Source organism: Echinops telfairi, unplaced genomic scaffold (genome assembly GCF_000313985.2).
Source record: "Echinops telfairi isolate 266 unplaced genomic scaffold, ASM31398v2 ScPeMD7_32;HRSCAF=126, whole genome shotgun sequence".
Classification (NCBI taxonomy): Eukaryota; Metazoa; Chordata; class Mammalia; order Afrosoricida; family Tenrecidae; genus Echinops; species Echinops telfairi.
The window spans coordinates 1667199-1686016 of NW_022103929.1; the positions used below are offsets into that span (position 1 = coordinate 1667199).

General features: G+C 41.9%; 1 protein-coding gene and 1 pseudogene across 5 annotated transcripts in view; both read left to right on the forward strand.

Annotated features, from left to right (window-relative positions):
- Window positions 1–18818, forward strand: part of DENND1A (DENN domain containing 1A) — a 624449-nt gene that overhangs the window by 327638 nt on the left and 277993 nt on the right. For all 5 annotated transcript variants that reach the window (XM_030885630.2, XM_045290194.1, XM_045290191.1 and 2 more), the window contains exon 9: window positions 17930–18040. In XM_030885630.2, coding sequence (XP_030741490.1) covers window positions 17930–18040 — 111 coding nt within the window. The remainder of the gene's footprint in view (window positions 1–17929; window positions 18041–18818) is intronic.
- Window positions 5094–5525, forward strand: LOC105979847 (annotated as a pseudogene).

Here is an 18818-nt window from a genome sequence, read left to right on the forward strand (position 1 = left end):
CTGAGTTCAGTCCATTGATATTCAGGGTTATTATCTCCGTCTGTCAACTCTGTGATGTCATCTTATACTTTTTGTGTTGGGTGTTTTCCTACCTTTCTTATTTATTTGTGTGTGTGTGTGTGTGTGTGTGTGTGTGTGTGTGTGTGTATCATTCTTGACTTCGTTCCTTCCTGAAGCCAACCCTATCTTGGGGTCTGTTTTCTCTTTATTGCCCTCTGGGTGAGGGTGTTCTATATGGCGGTCTCTTATTTATCCTTAGTGTTGTTCTTCTGCCCATACTAGGTCGACAAGGCTCTTTTGTAGGGCTGGACTTCTTCTGATGTATTCTTTGAGTTTTTACTTGTCTCGGAAAACTCTTACTTCTCCATCTATCTTGATCAATAATTTGGCTGGATACAGTATTCTTGATTTTGAGTTGTTTTCTTTCAATTTTTGGAATATGTTACTCCACTCTCTCCTCATCTTCATAGTTTCTGCTGATAGGTCTGAGCATATTCTTATTTGGGAACCTTTAGATGTGATTGCTTGTTTTTCCCTAGCTGCTCTCATCGTTTTCTCCTTTTCCTCAAAGTTGGATAGTGTAACTAATATGTGCCTTGGTGATTTCTTGGGATTCAGTCTAGCTGGTGTTTTTTCAGACTCCTGAATGGTTGCCTGGTTTTCATTCATTAAGTTGGGGAAGTTTTCATTCAAGAATTCTCTCACTATTGTTGCAGGTGACTTCTTGGTTGTGTCTTCCTGTGGTAATCCAATTATTTTGATGTTGTTCCTCTTTATAGCATCAGACATAGCTCTTAGGTTTTCTTCAGCTTTTCTGATGATTTTATAGATTTTTGTTCTCATTTTTTAAAGTCTGCTTGGCTGTCCTCCAGGTCACTGGTGTGGTTCTCTGCTTCCTCCAGTCGATTGTTGAGGTCCATGAGTCTGCTACTGGTTTTTGTTATCTCCTCCCTAAGCTTTTGTATTTCCCTTTGGTGTATGGACTTTATCTCCTCTATCATTTCATCCTTTTTCTGTATTGTTTCCCTCATAGCCTGTATGACTCCAAGCAGCATTTTAGAGATATCTTTCCTTTTTTTTTTTTTTTAAGATTTATTTCTGTGGCAGCTCAGTGTCTGCTTCTTTTATGCATGTCATTAGGTTCAGGACATCTTCTGCCATTGCCTTTGTTTCTCCTGCTTTTTCGTTGTGGTCATTGGGGCTGATTGCTGTTTGTGTATTGTTTCCAAGGAGTCAAAAGCACTGGCTCTCTCTAGGAGACTCATAGAAATGCTTCTTCGAACTACCTATAGCTAATTTCCCTATGGAATTAGCCTACCACTTTATCCTCCTGTGGCTTCGCTCTCAAGAGGAATGCTCCAGAAGGCTGGTCGGTTACCTGCTTTGATGTAGAACACCATGAATTGTGGGTGGAATTGCCCTGGCCAGTTAGATCACTGCGGAGGTTGGAAAGAGGTTCCTGCAGCAGCTTGGAACATTGGAGAGTGTTAGCCGAGCTGCCTTAGGCCGTGTGAGGCACTAAGGTAGGCGGGAGGAAGTTTATTCTGTTATGTGGGACAACAGAGGAGAAATAGGAGCTCCCCCAGCCACACAAGCTGGAATTCTCTAGTAAGAATTTGGGTGGAGTATCTTCTGGCTGAGGTTGGCCTGGCTTTCCCCAGTCTCGGCCTTTGCCCCACAGTGTGGAGCTCACCTAACTCAGTGGTGGGCAGCCCAAGGATAAGGGGAGTGGTCTGGAGGTCGGCAGTGGTGTGTGAGAGAACGGGGAAGAGACAAAGAGGAGTTCAAAAATGAAAAACTAAGCATGCTGAGATTGTGGAGGGTTAGAGAGAAGATAGAGAAAGAAAAATAACAATATAGCCGAAACCCGATCCCTGCCTGTGGGGCTGCAATGGTTTAATCCCTGCCCCTAGGTGTTGGCAAGCTGTGGCTGTGTTGAGATAAAGTCCCTGCGCCAGCTCCAAAAGTTCCCGGCTCCTGCCAGACAGTGGAGGGGCTAAGGCCTCCACTGTGGCAAGCCAAAAGCACCCAGCCCCTCAAAACCTTGTGGATCTATTCCTACTTATCTTTATGATGCTCCTTGTGTGATCCAGCAGTTTTGAATTTACCTCTTAGTAACTCTCCTGGGCTGATTTCTGTGGAGTCCCTCTAGTATGTATTACTCAGTCGCCATGTTCCTGAAAATCTCCTAAATCTACTTCTTAAGCATTTTATTTATCTCTTCGAAGTTTGGAATAATTGATATATTTCTCCCCAGCTCCTATAGATTCCAGGAACCCTTTACACTTTTCATTTGGTGTTATATTGCTTACCACAAAGTTAGGGATTCAAACCCATTAGTCTCTCTGTGGAAGCATGATGAGACTGTGTGCTCCCGGGAAGGTTTATACTTTCAAAAACTATATACAGGATTGCTATGAATTAAAATTGACTCAATGGCAGTGGACTACAGATTCACAGATAGGAAATTCTTCCAAGTGTTATTTATTGAACAGTCCATTTACAAATAAAAAATATACAAATCTAATTAATGAAGTTAGTATACTGGTGTTTTATGATTAGATAAGCCTTAAGTATGATGAAATTATAAGTATATTCATTGAGTTTATTATGTATATGATGAGACTGGTAGAAAATGTTGCTTTTTTTTTTTACATTAAGTAATAAAACTTTTATTTCATCATTGGTTTCAACAACAGAAATAGCCAAGGTTTTCATCTGCAGCCAACAGTTCTTGAGTACTAGTGTTTGCCAAATCATGTGTACTGTCCTTTGCACTCATTTATTCTTCTTATGAAACTTAGATAGTAACTATTACAACTATTCTCATTGTGTGTAAAGAAATAGAAACCCTGGTAATTTAATATATTTACGTTCTACCACTAAAAAAGTGATGGAATTATAATTCTTACAGTGATCTGATTGTAGAAACTTAGTGCTTTGTTCTATAATTTGAGGCATACACTTATTTCTCATCTCTCTAAAATTTCTATTGAAATAATATACCAAGAGATTAAAGATGAAAACCAAAAAGAAGTCCGATTTAGGAGATAAAGTTAGTATGAACCAGAAAGTTGAGGTATTGCTGACATAGAGGCTATAAACATTGATACTTGGCATCTCATTCCGTGTAGACCAGGGAAGAATCCCAGAAGAACCCAGGAAATCCGCAGGGAAGTTAAGAAATAGGTTCATACCATGAACAAAAGCCTAATTGATGGGCTCTTCAAATGACATGCAATTTTGATGAAAATTGATTCTGTACTAGATTACACTGAAAATGTCCAAAGAAAGGCTGTCTTTTGTTGCAATAAAGTGTACAAGAAATTAGTAATGAATTAATAAAAGTCTGAAAATATTCATTTACTTGAAATAGCGGTTAAGTGCAAAAAGACAAAAATTTGAAATGGATTTTATTTAGAAATAAATAGCAAGCAGCAAAAAGCTAACAGGTGTAGCCAAAAGCACATGTAGGGGTAAATTTATAGCTTTGAGTACTTTTGTTATAAATTTAAAATAGGGTTATAAATAAATAAATAAATAAATCATACACTGCCTTCCAATTCAAGAAGCTAGGAAAATAACAGCAACAATTAAAAAGCTAACACTAGAAGAAAATTTATAGTTTGATGAAATACAAAATTTTAAAATTTGTTATAATTGTTAAATGAATAGTTTACATATGAGTGGAGTACCGGTAGTAGATTATGACTACATTTTATTTCCTCTACAATTTTTGTCACATCAAAGTTCTTGGAGTTTATGTCTTCGTCTTTTTAAATTTTTGTCTGTATTTTAGCTAAAACATTAGTCAGTAGTTTACTGAGAAAGTACACATTGGAAAAATCCTTTTTAGATCTTGTATGACTGAAAATGACTATTCTTATATTTATTTGAGATTTGACTGTTTCAAATTCTGGTTGGAAGTCCCCTTTACCTAAACCGTTTTGAAACTTTGTGTCCTGGATTTCTTTTATATCTGTGGCAATTGAAAAGTCTTAGCCATTGTAAGCCCTGATTCCTTTAGGATTCTTTACTTGTCCCTAGTATCCTGAAATTAGCATTCCTGATATTGCAGTGGTTAAGCTGTTGGTTGTTAACTGATCTATGGAGCAAAGAAGTGAGAATCTGCTCCCATAAAGATTACTGCCTTGCAAACTCTGTGGGGCAGTTCTACTCTGTCTTGTGGGGTTGCGGTGAGTTTGAGTTGACTTGATGGCACTGGATTTGGTTTGGGGGTTTGAGTAATATCATTATGCAACAGTGTGCCTTGCTATGGGTCTGTTTTCATTTAATGTACTGAACACTTGTTAGGCCCATTCAACCTAGAAATTCATGTTCTTTATTACTGAACAATTTACTCACATTCCTTCTCTTTAAAAAAATCCTTTTTTATTTCTTTTTCTGGGACTTCAATTGAAGTTCTTCGAGCCCCAAATTTTCTTGTCTTTTCTCTACTATTTTCCATCTATCTTATAAAAATCCTTCTTCTAAATAGATGGGCTTTGAAAAAAAAAACAAACAAAAAACAAAACAACAAAAAAAATAAATAGATGGGCTTTGGGCCTCTACTTAAATCTTACTTAAGTACAAAAATGGTTTGTTCTAATAATGTGTCATTGTATGATACTCCTTCCTGACACCGTCACTAAAGATAAAATGAGTGCCTAAGCAACTGTGGTGAAGAAAGGTGTTGGTGCCCAGCTATTAAAAAATGTAGTGTCTGGGATCTGAAAGTCATATAGTTAAACAAGTAGCCATCTAGCAAGAAAGCAACAAAATCCACAGGGAAGATTTTCACACCAGCCTTTGCAATCATGAGGTGTCAACGGGACTAGGTATCAGAAGTCCAAAAACAAGCAACCAAATCAATGTGAAAGAACATGGATATAATGGAGACCCAAAACCCACCTGTAAGAAAAGTGATGTGGTGACTGCTGCAGCAGGCTCAGGACCCCAGTGGACCTTGGCTCTCAGCCTGTCCCATTCTCCTGAACTCCTGGTCTTCTCCTCCTGACCTGTGATCGCCCAGGCTGGCCTTGCATTCCCTGCCCCTGTCCCCACCTTGGGGCCGCTACCACTCGCCTCCCATGATGGCTCTGAAGAGAATCCACAAGGAATTGAATCATCTGCCACAGGACCCCCACCCACCTACCCAGTACAGTGTTCAGTGGGTCCTATTAGAGATGATATGTTCCATTGGCAAGCTACAATAATGGGACCAAATGACAGTCCCTATCTAGGTGGAGTATTTTTCTTGACAATTCATTTCCTGACAGATTACCCCTTCAAACCACCTAAGGTTGCATTTACTACAAGAATTTACCATCCCAATATTAACAGTAATGGCAGCATTTGTATTGATATTCTACAGTCACCATGGTCTCTGGCACTATTTCAAAAGTACTTTCTGTTCTCTGTTGTGTGATTCCAATCCAGATGATCCTTTAGTGCCTGAGATTGCGCACATTTACAAAACAGATAGAGAAAAATACAACAGACTCAGAAGTATGCGAAGTAACTAAAGAAATTATTGGATAACCTCTACAAATAAAGATAGGGGAACTGTGCAAGAGAAAGTCCTTTTGATTTAATTTGACTGCTTTCTATGAACCCACGCCTCATCTTCCCCTGTGCATGTGTTTACCTGATACAACAGCGCTGCGTGTTGTCCATACTTGGAACAACAAACTAGAAATATTGCACTCCTGTTCCAACATTGCCTCCTGTCAGAGAAGTGTGTGTGTGACAAGCCAGTTCTCCAGGCATAACCTAGGTGTGAGACTAAAAGCTTTCTTTACAGATTTACATTTGCATAACGGCAAGGTGAGGTTGGTGGGTATGGTGTGCTTGGATGAGGAAAATCAGCTCCGGTAACCTGTAGAGAATGTTTTAAGTGGAATCCTTTTACATGTAAAACAGTTGTGAAAAGCAAGGTGTGAAGAACATGAAGCGGTTTCTGTGTTCATTTTGCTCTGAAGGACCTACCTATATCTAAGGGGAGAGTTATGACCAAACTAAACTGTACCCACACATCCTAGGTGTTGGAAGTCTACATTTAAGTGGTCAGCATTAAATGAATTGGAGCTATTAGTACATATAAAGCGTGATGGGCTTTGTTCCCAACTCTTTTACATCTTCCCACCCCTTCAACCTCCATCCTTTCAGTCTCTCTTTCTCTTCCATACTCTTTGTTTTATATGTGGTTTCTCAGGTAATACATAACTAATAGCTCTTATTTTTCATATGTTTTTAACTGCTTAGGTCTATCTGGATATAAGGGTGAAAATACATTTGGTGGAAATATTTGTGTATATGTAAAGACCCAGTTGCTCCCCTGGAGCTTGTACATTAAAGAATGATTAATCTGTGTAATAAACTGATTACTACAGTCATTACATATGAAAAAAAAGAAAGAAAATTGGACAGTCCCTCTCAGAAGGGCCATACGGAAGGGATGATAAGTCCAGGGAGTGGTTGTATTAGTCTAGGTACTTTGGAGAAACAAATCCACAGCAACTCATAGATAAGAGAGAGTTTTATGCAAAGAAAATGTGCATCACAAAAACACCCCAACCCAATGCTGCCCAAGCCCACAAGTCCAACATTAACCCATACCCAACACCAGTCCACAAAGTCCTTCACCTCACAAAACAGAGGCAATGATGCCGACTGCAGGAGGAAAGCTGAGTCAGTGAACGAACAAGCATCTCAGCACTAGCAGGGGTCTCCACACGGCTGCTTCAGCACCCAGGTCTACATCGGGATAGGTCCATGTGGCTTCTCCTTGGGGATGTCTTGTAGGAAGTCCATCTTGCAAGCTGAAGCAGGGAACTGCTAAGGCAGCTGCACCTGATACAACCATCACAAAACAAGAGACCCGAGAACTAGAAAGGCGAGGCTTCTTCACCCATTTATCCCTCCGCCTTTCAACCAGCACCACATGTGATTATCGACCAGGCTGGCGCAATTAACTAACTCAGTGGTATAGCACTGATGAAACACAAAACAATCATCTAGTTCTTTAATATTTCCTCCCCCCCATACTATTATGGTTTTTATTTGTTTTACCTCATTAGTCATGTTGGACTTGCATATGTTCATTTGTATAATTAAGATCATTCAATACATGAAAGCCAAGGTAGATAACCCTTCGGAAACAGCAACAGGAGTAATGGTTCCGTGAGGGCATGGAAGAGAGGAGGGGGAAGGGGAGCTGATAGCATTGATGACTGTATAACTCCACTCTAGGGGAGCTCACAACAGAATTGCATGTGAATGGATATATTGGATGGTATAAAATACAGCAAAAAAATAAAAATAAAAATACGAGTTCCTGGGGGGAGGGGAGAAAGGGGAGCTGATATCAAGGAGTTCAAGAAGAAAGAAAAGGTTTTGAAACTGATTGTGATAGAAATTGTACAATTCTGTTTGCTATGATTGAACTATGAAATGTTATAATATCTGTAAGAGCTCCCAATAAAATATTTTTTAATCTTCATTTTATTTTATTCAATTGATCTTTTTTGCCCCCCTTCTGAATATCTAATTTCTGTTCTCATACTGTTAATATCCAAATGTTTGTTAAATTTTTCCATTTTTAATGACACGCTGTTCTTATTTCATTTGATGTGATATTGAGCATTGATATTTAGGTGAAGAAATGGTTACAAAATTGGTTCGGGTTCCAATTGATTGGTAGATGGTTACATACGTTTCTAAAGTTGTTTCTTTAAAATTACAAAGTCATTTTGAAATTGATACATCTGACCTTGAATCAGTCAGGAAACCCTCCTTGTGTGACTGTAGAGAGGATATACATAATTCTAAGGTTTATTTTAGTAAGCACCTGTTCTGCCTATTGTTTTGGACCAGGTTTACTGGGCAGGGTATTCTTAAGCAAGCAGAATCACATTCTTCTCTAAAATTGTTTATCAAGTCATGTTCGCAGGGTGCAGTGGAAAGGTAGAGAGATGGCAGGCTGCATTCTCGATTCAGAGTTACTTTTGATTCCCAGATGGAGTTTTGGCCTTAGCACAGCCACCCCTTCTTGTTGGGTGCCCTGAATTAATTTTGGGATGCTCTTACTGACCCAATATCTCATTTCTTTTAGACTGTTATTTATATATTTTAAAATTGGTTCTTCTTTATCTTTAATGTTCCTCTCTTCTGTGCGTTTGTTTTGTTCTTTGTCTTCTATGGTAGAGGCTTTCCTCAGATGGCTGTCAAAGAGTGAGGCACCAGAAAGCTGATTGGAAGCTCAGTGTTCAGGAAGCCGACTTGCCACCTGGTGGGCTTATTGAAAATAATGAATCAGGGCCATGACTATTTGTAGGCTGATGGAGGGGGACTTTCAAATATTGGTATCAAGATCTTTTCTTTGAAACTCAGGGGCAAATCTGTCTTTCAGTCTTTAGACTAGAGACTGCAGATTTGATTCCCAGTGTCTGGAAGCTGAGTCTGAGTCAGTGGTAGTGAGTTTGGTATGTGTGTTCTGTTAGCTGAGAGAAGGTGGTAGGGTAATGCCAGCATTTACTATGTAGTCCTCAGGTCTTAAAATTAATGCTCTTGTCTCACCTCCCCGCCTCGCCCCCCTCGCCCCCCATCTTCAGTTACATTTGACCCAAGGTTGTCTCGGTTCCATTGCCTTTGAAAAATCAACATTCATTCTTCTAGAGAGGTCTGAGAAAGCCTAGCTGGGTGAGCTGGGATAGGAGAATCTTACGTTAGAATTACTCTGATTTTTCTTTACCCCTTTTCAAGCATTCAGAGGTGTCTCCAACTTTTGAGCCTTTTTAGAATGTTGTGCTGTGAGTAGGACTGGTGGCTTCCTACCCTGTCCACACTTTGGTTTCTTGGTGTTACCATTAAAGGCAGCTTGGCTCAGGTTGGCCTGTGCATTGTAGTATATTTAGCCCTGCGTGCACATCCGATGCTTGTAGCTCTCACACCCCAGTTGTGACAAGATATTGCCAATGCCCACCAGGAGTGGCTGAGTCATAACAGCCTCCACGTGAGAACTGCTGCTTGAATTCTATTTTGAGGGGGAGGGTGTCAGGAAAGAGAAAAGATAAATTCTATGTTTAATTCACCTTGTTTTACTAGAACGTCCCATTAATTTTCTATTGTAGGCATTTAGATTGTTTCCACTATAGTTTTCCCCCCTCTTATAAACAATGTTATGCTGAAATTATTGCCTAGGTTGGGCTCACTATTTAATTTCTTATTTTTAGGATTGAGAATTCCTTTAGAGGTTAAATTTTAAGGTGCTTGAAAGTTTTAATGTCTAAATTTCCCAAACCCCAATGATTAAGATTAGAAATAGTTGTTTTAAAAAAAGCCTTCTTGGTAGCTCCACCTCCAATTAGTTCCTCTCTGCAGTGTATGCCACCTCGCATCCACACCCGCCTCACCCCCGCTCACCCCCCCACCCCCACCCAGCCATTTAAAACATTTACATTCCCTCTGCTGGTTTTGCCACTAATGAAGTAATTCTGTGTATAACCCATTGTCCCCTAAATCCTCCTTTGCAAACCAATAAAAGGCTGGCCTTATTTGTTTCTAGCCAGGAATAATAATAACAATCTGCCAGACTCCTTACATACATGATTCCATTTTAATCCCTATAGCCATTCTGAGAGGTAGCCCAGAGCACACTGGCCTGAGGTCACCAGCCCAAGGTCTGCTCCTAAATGGGGTGTAGCCACTTGGGTTTGCACGGAACCAGAGTGTGTTGCTTCTACAATACTCCTGCCTCCCTAGAGTTGACTTTTTATATTCATGAGGAGAAAAATGACTTTTTTTCTGTCTCTGATATGAAATGAAGCAGGGAATGCCTTTCCTCTAAGGAGAATCTGAACTTTTGTGGGACCAATTTGTGTGCTTTTTGACATAGAATCACTCTTGAGCTCCAACCATGTTACCATGTTGAAATTTGCATTTTAATCTCTTGGCGATTTTTCGAGGATTAATTTAAAATGATTAAATTGCTGCATTACAAATTGAAACAAGCACTAACCATGGGGTTGTTAATACTGATATAGTTTGCTGTGGTGGAAAGAACATGAATTTGGAGACACCCAGGCACTGGGCTCCACCACTCTGGGACCTGGAGCTAGTTACTTATACTCTTTGAGCATCAGTGTTTGTATCTAATGAAGAAAAGAATATGAGAAACAAATGAAGTATTAAATTCAGATCCTTCTTTAAATGGGCCTCAGCTTTCCCAGAATTCCACTCTTCTCTCGAGGCCTGAGTTGGGGCTAAGGGCTAGGGAACATGACTCCCTGATGCTTGCCTTTTCTAGGTTTTTGCTGACATTCTTAGTTGTAAAGATCTTTTACAGCTTTTCCATCACAAATGTATGTTTGGCTACCGGAGTCCCTTTGCAGGCTCTATTGACACCAGGGTTTCTGAAGCTTTGAACTGGCTCAGGTAGGGAGTCCAGGATTGCCAGTAATACAGGAGATGTTGAACTGCATAGATTAGCAAGATACGGAAACTTAATTCTGTTACTAGGTCATCATGTAATCATGCTCATTACAGCATTAGAGAAAAGAGAGCATAAGAAGGAGAGGAGCTGGTATTTATTGAAAATCCACTCTGTGCCACACACACCGCAACAATCTTGGGGTATAATTGCTAACAACCTTGTTCTGTCAAGGGCATGAAGCCCAGAAAAGTCAAGTAACTGGGCCTTGGTTACACAACCAGGAAATGCTAAAATCAGGGTTCCAGCACTTGGATGGTGCTGGGTCCTGATCTTACTGTTCCAGAGCTCCCTGCACTCTTTAGAAGATCACTAACCCTAAGTGTAAATCATAATTGTGTATTTGCTTAATGCTACGTCTTCTTCCATAACAACAGGGCTCTTTCTCTTTGATAGCACTGTAGCTCTTTAACTATCCCTGTGCCTAAACACAGTAGATGTTCAATATGTATTATAGAATGAATGCCTGGATGAGTAAATTGGCAATGCAGACCCTTCTCAAAGAAGAAGGAAAAATAGCAGTTCTTTTCCTTTTGCTTTGTGTCAGTGTGTCTTAAAGACATTAATAAAAAACAAACATAGAAAATGAATTTTTTTCCCACTTTGAGATTCCCTGTTGAAGTTAGAAATTGGTTCTCGTTATTTACACACACACACACACAAACACACACACATATATTTCTTCTTTTTCATTGAAAAACTATCACTATATGATTGCTCATCAGGGTTTTCTCTATCAGGATAACACATGTAGGAGTGATTTTTATACAGGCAATAATTAAATGAGCATAAATCTTTACAAATTTTAAACGGTTGACCTGCATTTAAAAAGCCACAGATCATGAACAGATATGTAATAATAATTACATTGTAAACTGGTGGTATAAGTGATTCTTTTTACTGTCCAGTCTTTGAAGTTTCCTTTTGATTAATGGATAATAATAGAGAACTTCATTTGGGATATTAAAGTAACCTGTCTTAGTTATCTGGGCAGTGTCATACCGAGTGGTTAATGATGCAAGGACAGCATTTTGAATGGACAGTTACATATAACATTGCCCAGACTCCACTTTGTCAGAAGATGCTCCATGATATAGGGGAGATTTATGAACTCATAGTGACTTTCAAAAATAAACCAGTTAAGCGGGTAGTAGAAGGCCTGTTATCAAGTCTTGAGATTGTAGAGAATTCCATTGTTGCTCATAAGAGTTGTCAGGTAATTGCTTATTGTAATGGTTTCTCCATTCACAAAGAGGGATAAAAATTGACCTCTGGGTAAACTCCGCTTCCCCCCCGCCCCTCACCCCCAATATACTTTTCTGATTTGATTACTTATTTGTGATTGTGTGATTCTTTCTCAGATTGTTCTAGAATTTAAAATTAAAATTCCCCTTTAAAAATCCCACACAAGTAAGGTAACCTAACTTGTTCTAGAAAAATAAAAATAAAATAAAATCTGTTGAATGTTTTAAATATTCCCATTGTGGCAGAACAATTGGAACAGGAATATTGTCAGAAATCAAGATCCACTGACAAAACTTAGCCTTTTCCCATTGGAAGCGTCCTCCAGACACAGTACAGTAAGTCTTTACCATCAGAACTGGGTATGAAGCTGAGCGTCACAAAGACGAAGAAAACGACAGACAGTGGGGCCGACTAGCATCTGTTTCCAAGGCTCCAAGGAGTACCCAGCTTAGAGTTGGTTCTTTGGTTTGGGGATTATCTCATTTCCCTACGGTATTGAACCTAAGACGATTTCTCTCTAAGCCCCACTATGTCGCCTCCCACCCAGCCCCATCCAACCCCCCATCACCACCCCCACCTGCTTAATAATTTCTGGCTTGGATCACTGTGAGCTTGAATTCCCCAGTCACCTGGCTTGGCGGAGGGACCAGCAGGGACAGCCAAGAGGGAGCCATCATTATGGGGCTTCCCCTGGGGGAAGGGGTTTACCAGGTGTCATTCTCTTCCTCTTTATCCGGGTTTAGAACCACAGAGGGGCAGAGCTCAAAGGGACCTTTATCATCATTTTGTTGTGGAGATGAGAAACTGAATCCTAGAGAGAGTCTACATGGCTTTTCTGAGGTGTGCCACTTGTGAAATTCAACTTCCAGTCAACTTTGCCCCTGATGACCACAGAGCTAGTTGGGTAGTAGTCTTCATCTCTGCTACCCAGCTCCACCAAGGGGCTCCTTATAAATGCCAGGTGGACAGGCAAGTGTTCATGTAAATAATAACTGTATTAACACGATGATAGCACTTATACTCCTTGGTAAAGAAGGAATATCCTTAAGCCTGAAAATATACTGACATTAAGGAAACAGAACTTTGAACATGAACCCTGCAAGGGCAGAGGAGCCAGGTGGTTCTTTTGTAGCAAGTGAGCCATACAGAGTAGTTGGAGGGAACCAAGTGGAGCAGGGGTGGTTTTGTGGGCTCAGTTGTGGCTGCAATATAATCTGCTAGGCCTCAGAGGTCGCTAGGCCACACTATGTTTGACAGGAATGATTGTTAGAAGCGTTTCTTTATTAAATGAATATGTACAAATCCTGTTGTGTTGTTTTTAATCTTATGGGGCAAGTTGACAAGTTTAATGTACTCAAAACCCCCCTCAACCTCACTGCCATCCAGTCAATTCTAGCTCCTAGCGATCCTATAACAAACCTATAGGACAGAGTGGACCTGCCCCTGTGGGTTTCCAGCACTGTCACTTTCGCCTGCTGGCCGCCCGACTTGTAACCACCTCGCTACCAGGGCTCCAAGTACGGTGGAAACCCGAGGGTCATCAAGATTCTTCCTCCGATACTCCTCAAGGCTCTATCATTGTCAAGTCCTCTTGATTCCGCTTTTGTTAAGTCTGACTCCAAAGCTCTCATCTGGGTAGTTTTAATAATGCTTTTTTCTGGATTATGGTAAGCTTATTAATTGATTGCCCTGCCTTTTCTTTGCTCTCTCTTACCAATCCTCCACGGGGCTTCTAAAAAGTTCTTCCTGAAATGCAGGCCCAATCGGCATTATCTTCCAATAGCTCCCTGTTACCTGGGGGTTAAAGTCTAGGCAACTACAGAGCTGAACCAAGCTGTCCTGTCTTAGCGCTGCCACTCCCTCTTCCTCACCCTGTGCCCTGTCCTTCCCTGTCCTGATCAGCTCGGAGCTCCTCTAGACTCCTGTCCCCTGTCCTTGTTGGAATGCCCTCTTCCCCAGTCTACTGAGTGAACCCCTCTCGGGAGGCCCACACAAAATGTCTTCTCCTCGGTCAAGGCTCCTCAGAAGCCCTTCCCTTCTTGGCCAGGCCCAAATTTTGTGTCCCCTTGACCAGTGGACCTTGATTTCCTGTCTCTAACGTATCACCATCCACCCTCTAGAACATGGGGGTCATGTTTTTTTTTATCTCTGTAGCACCTGGGATGGTGCTAGGCACACCATAGCCATGAAACAGGTGTCTGGTCCTGGGAGACAAATGGGATATTGAAGACTTAGTTTCCCTGAAAGTGCTCTAAGAGAAGGCATCCCTGATTCTAGTCTAACTGTAAGCTCCCAGCATGTACTGGCTGCTGTCTTATCTTAGGACAGCTGGCCATGCATGGAAATGCTCTCATTATCCCCTCTCTACACTGGTCTTACCCATCTGAGAAACATGACTGACCTGGTTGTGAACAGAGCACCGGTTTTAATTTGCAGTGGTCCCCTACCCCCTACTCCCCAGTTAACCAATGAGTAGGTGGCCTATGTAACTTGATACTGACCCATAGCCAATCCATATAGGGTTTCTGAAATGAAAGTCTTTAAATGGAGCAGACAGAGACATTGTTCTCCCAAGGAAGTGCTGGTGGCTTTGAACTACCAACCTTGCACTATCTAAGCCAGTGTCACCTCCCTCAAATGCAAACTCACTGTCATCACGGCAGTTCCTGTGGGACAGCGTAGAACTGCCTCTGCACATTTTCCCAGGTGTAAGCCATGATGCCACCAAGGCTCCCTCACAGCTGCCACGGAGACCTTAAAAAGCTACTGTCCGGCTATCAGGCCTGCCTTGTGTAGTCTCCAGCATGGTGCATCCTCGGTGGTACCATCACATTAACAAGTAATCGGTTACTTCCCTGAAGTCAGATTCAAGTTTTCTGAAGTCTAATGCCATGCTCTTCTGTGTTTTTGTTTTGTTTTCTCCCCCCAAAAGAAGGCACAGGATTTGTCTCTGATGCTGTGTCTCCCCGTTTGGCCAGCAAGCGGTGTAACACAGAATGTCCGAGAGCACACCGCTCCTTTTCTAGGCTGGTGCATCTCTTGTTACCTTACACTGCTCTCACTTACCCTAAGGACCCGGCACCTTCCACTCACTACCACCTTCTATCAAACTGCTAGATGAGGGGATACACATTTGTTTGTTTTGAACCCCAACGGTCTTTAACGTAGTGGCACAAAGCACAGTTGTAACAGAGTAGTCATAAGACAGGCCCAGTTGATGTAGAAGCCTTCCAGGAGAAGGTGACAGCTGAATCTTGAAAAGGACATGGATATTCTCACGAAAGATGAGCTTTTCTAGGCAGAGGAAACAGTAGAGGTAAAGGGTTGGGGATGTAAAAAGGCATGACAGATGTGAGCCTTGAGGATTGACATGACTCAAGTTATTGGCTGATTAAACTTCGGGTTGGGGGGTGGGGTGGGGCGGGGGTAGGGACCCCTCTAAGGAGTTTTCTTCTGAGCTCAGCTTGGTGGGAGCCAAATTTGCTCCCTACAACTGCTCCCATGATCCCCCTCTACCCTACCAGTTCATCCATGGCTAAGTGAGGTTCCCAGGGTCGTCGGCACTCCCACCCACTCCCACCCGCTCTGGCGGGTGGCATCCCAGAAGGAAAGAGGCAGGGGAGGAAGCAGATAAGAAAGACAGCTTCTGTTTAGACACAAATATCTTAGTAATCAGCACAGATGGGATGAGAAATACCAAAAAAAGTACATGACAGTTTAAAGAGGATTTGGCTAAATGTTACATATTTTTAACCTACCTGTATAGAGTTTTGGGACCGGAGTCCCCAGCGTGTGAGTGGAGATGGGGGCTATCCCTTCACCAATTGGCGTTTTTTGATTCCTGGATGTCCCTCACCCCCTGCCCGAAAGTAGCCTGCAAAACAAATTGTTTTCTCCCACCAAAAGAAGGCGCAGGATTTGTCTCTGACGCTGTGTCTCCCTATTTGGACGGCAAGCTGTGTAACATATTTCTACCCAGCGTGAAGCTTCTTGGCAGACTCTTGAGGCCACGCTTTGGTGGCTTCAAAGTTATCTTTGGATCTGTCAAAAGTGCTAATGGGCTTTCTGTCCTTCTTTAAGCTCCTCATTTCTATTTTCTTTTTACTTCCATCCTCTCCTAAAAGAAAAATTCATATAATTCATCAGCAGTTAAGCTTCCACTGAAATGCCTCCTATTTTTGTTTGCAAGAAGAGCTCTGCCATGTCACTGTCTCTGGAGCAAACCCCACCCGACATCATTAGCTCAGCACTCCTCGGCCCACCCAGCAAGAGATGTGTCTGTGGCCTCATGCAGGCTGCCTTTGCTTTGTTTTCCACCAGGCTTGTTCAGAGGCCGGTTGGGGGGGTGGTCACGGGAGTTTTAGATTCAGAAGACCTGGTTTTGAAACGGACTCTGCCTTGTACGCTAGGTGACATTGGGATGCAACCTTCCTGAGCCTCAGCATCTTCAGGCTCTAAAGTGGTGATGTTAATGCTTATCTCACAAAGTGGTCAAGAAGGTTAGAGATAGCACAGCTACAGTACTGAGCAGCACATAAATATTACTCAATAATTATGGGATAATCATCATTTTCACCAGATTCTATTTTTTCTCTTGGCGTATTTTGATCCTGCTCTGCTCCTATGCTGTGACTTTTTAAATCCCGCCCCCCCCCAGCCCCCTTCAAATGGTATAGGAGATTAAAGGCAGACCCTTACCCAAGTCATGCCTTAACCACTTACCCTGTGACCTTGAATTCATGACTGTACTTCTTGGTGCTTCTCTTTTCTCATCTGCAGGTAAAGCGTGGTTTCAAGATTAAATGAAATAGTATCTGTGAGCCTGTGTACACTATAGATGTTTCCAAATAGGCGATAGGGACAGTGGAGTCGGGAGGAGGGGCTTGCATTGGCTCTGGGGTTGGTGGTGAGTCCAGATTTTGATCTCAGCAGTTACCGAACTTGCCAAGACTTTGGCTTTTTTAAAAAGATTGCCTAAAAGCACACTTAAAATGACTGCCACTTGTTCGGCAGTCGTATATGGAACGGTTCCTTCACTAATTCACTACGTGTGAAGCTCAGTGGCTAACCTGGCACTGCAACCAGATAAGCATGAATCTTAAGATCAACACCCCTTCTTATTCCCAACCCATAATATCGTTGAGAAGCCCTTTGTGCTTTTTGCATATAAAATCCACCAGGTTTACATGGATTTTGTGGGTTATGGATCCTTAATCATTCTAAACTGCAACCCCTGGCAACAGCACTCGTTCCCACCCTGGCCTCCTCCATGTTCAGAGGATTGTATTGTGTGTGACATTGAAAACCTGTTCCATTGAAGCGATTAGCATATTCATGGGCGTGATTCAAATCAGGTGGACATAGAAAGGGGTGCCGAAATGAAACACATTACATTATTCTGAATTCTGAAGAGCACCAACCTGTATTACCAACTGAAAGACTGACGCAGGCTCCGGCTATGGAAAGAGCTTGTTAACCTCGTGCTGTGTCACAACTTGCTGCTGCTTGTCGTCGTGGTTTTTTGTGTCTCTTTCGCCTTTTGAATGAAGTACCTGGGAATTGTAAATCTGTTGACCTCGAAGTTGCTTTAATTCTGACTGAGCTGTTTTGGAGCAGGTAAACTCGAGGTCAAGACGGGAGTGAGCTCACTTGGTTTTTCCCCATGGGATCCATTGGATAGAACTAGACTCTGGGCCAGAAGCCTTTGGGCGCTTGGGCCTTGCCTTTTGATTGGATGCATAGCATGGTGCATTGGGATGGTTCTGGGGCCAGGGGCCAGAGGTCCGAGCTACAGTCCTGTCTTCATCATTTCATCGGAGGGTTTGATCTGGACAGAAATCTCTCCGCCTTGGTTTCTTTGTTTGCCAGATTGCAGACTCCTTGTCCTGCTTCACCCGCAGAGTTGATAAAATCGAGGTGCAAATGCAGTGTACTAGGTGACCTCATGTTGTAAGCTGTAGTCAGCACCCAACGATGTTATTTGCCCAGCCGGCTTCTTCTCAGAGAGCTCTTCCAACCTTCCATTCCATGATCATCTACACAAGCGACACTTGGTCTCTCGTGTAGAAAGAACAGGACAGGCATGATGAAAGTATTCCTTCTGATTCGTTTTCTTTCTCATGCTTGTCTTAGATACTCATTTGCAATCAGAACAGACTTAATAAGCCACAAACCTTCCCTTCTTTTTCCTCCTAGAGAAATCTGACAGAATATTTTGTGGCTGTGGATGTAAACAACATGCTGCATCTGTACGCCAGCATGCTCTGTGAACGCCGGATCCTCATCATTTGCAGCAAGCTCAGCACTGTGAGTAGACAGTCTGTGAGTCGGGCTTTTTAATGAATTGATTTTAATTGAAAGATGGATCGGCAAATTGGAGACAATTTTAGAAAAAAAATTGGCCACTGTTCCCTCTTAAGTATTGAATCTCAACCCAGTGTTCCAGAGTGCCAAGCGAGAGAACAAATAGACCGGGATGGTCGGTGGAAAGGACTTCACCTAGCAACACGGTTGAGTCTTTCAGGTAAAACGCTGGATGACACAAGGAAGTTACAGAAGAAGATACAGTGTGAGTTTGTTATATAAAGTTCAGGTTAGACAATCTACGTGCAACATCAAAGGAGAAAGAGACATGCTTAATTCAAAAGTTAGGTACTGGTTTCCTCAGAGAGAGGGGGAGTGTGATCGGGAAGAGGCGCACAGCAGACTTGAAGAGAGTTAGATGTGCACTGCTGTCTGTCTAAGACTGGGTCAGCGGCCAGCCTTTGTTGAAGAAAAGGTAGGACTTTGCAGGCTCTATTATCTTTGATGCAAATCAATACTCAACTCTGACCTTTTAGTTTGCAACAGGTAAACTAGTGGGTGTGCCTGTGTTCCAAGAATAGTCTAGTTTGTCAACGCATGAGCTAGGTGATGGGTTTTGAAAGCTTAAATTTTTTTCCCTTAAAATATTGCTTATCTGAGGTACATACTTTTATGTGTGTATATGTCACAGAGAGTTTTTGTTTTTATTTTCTTGGGGTTTTTTGTTTTAGAAAGTTAAAGAAGATACCAAGCACTTTTATCATATTTTGGAATATCAGGG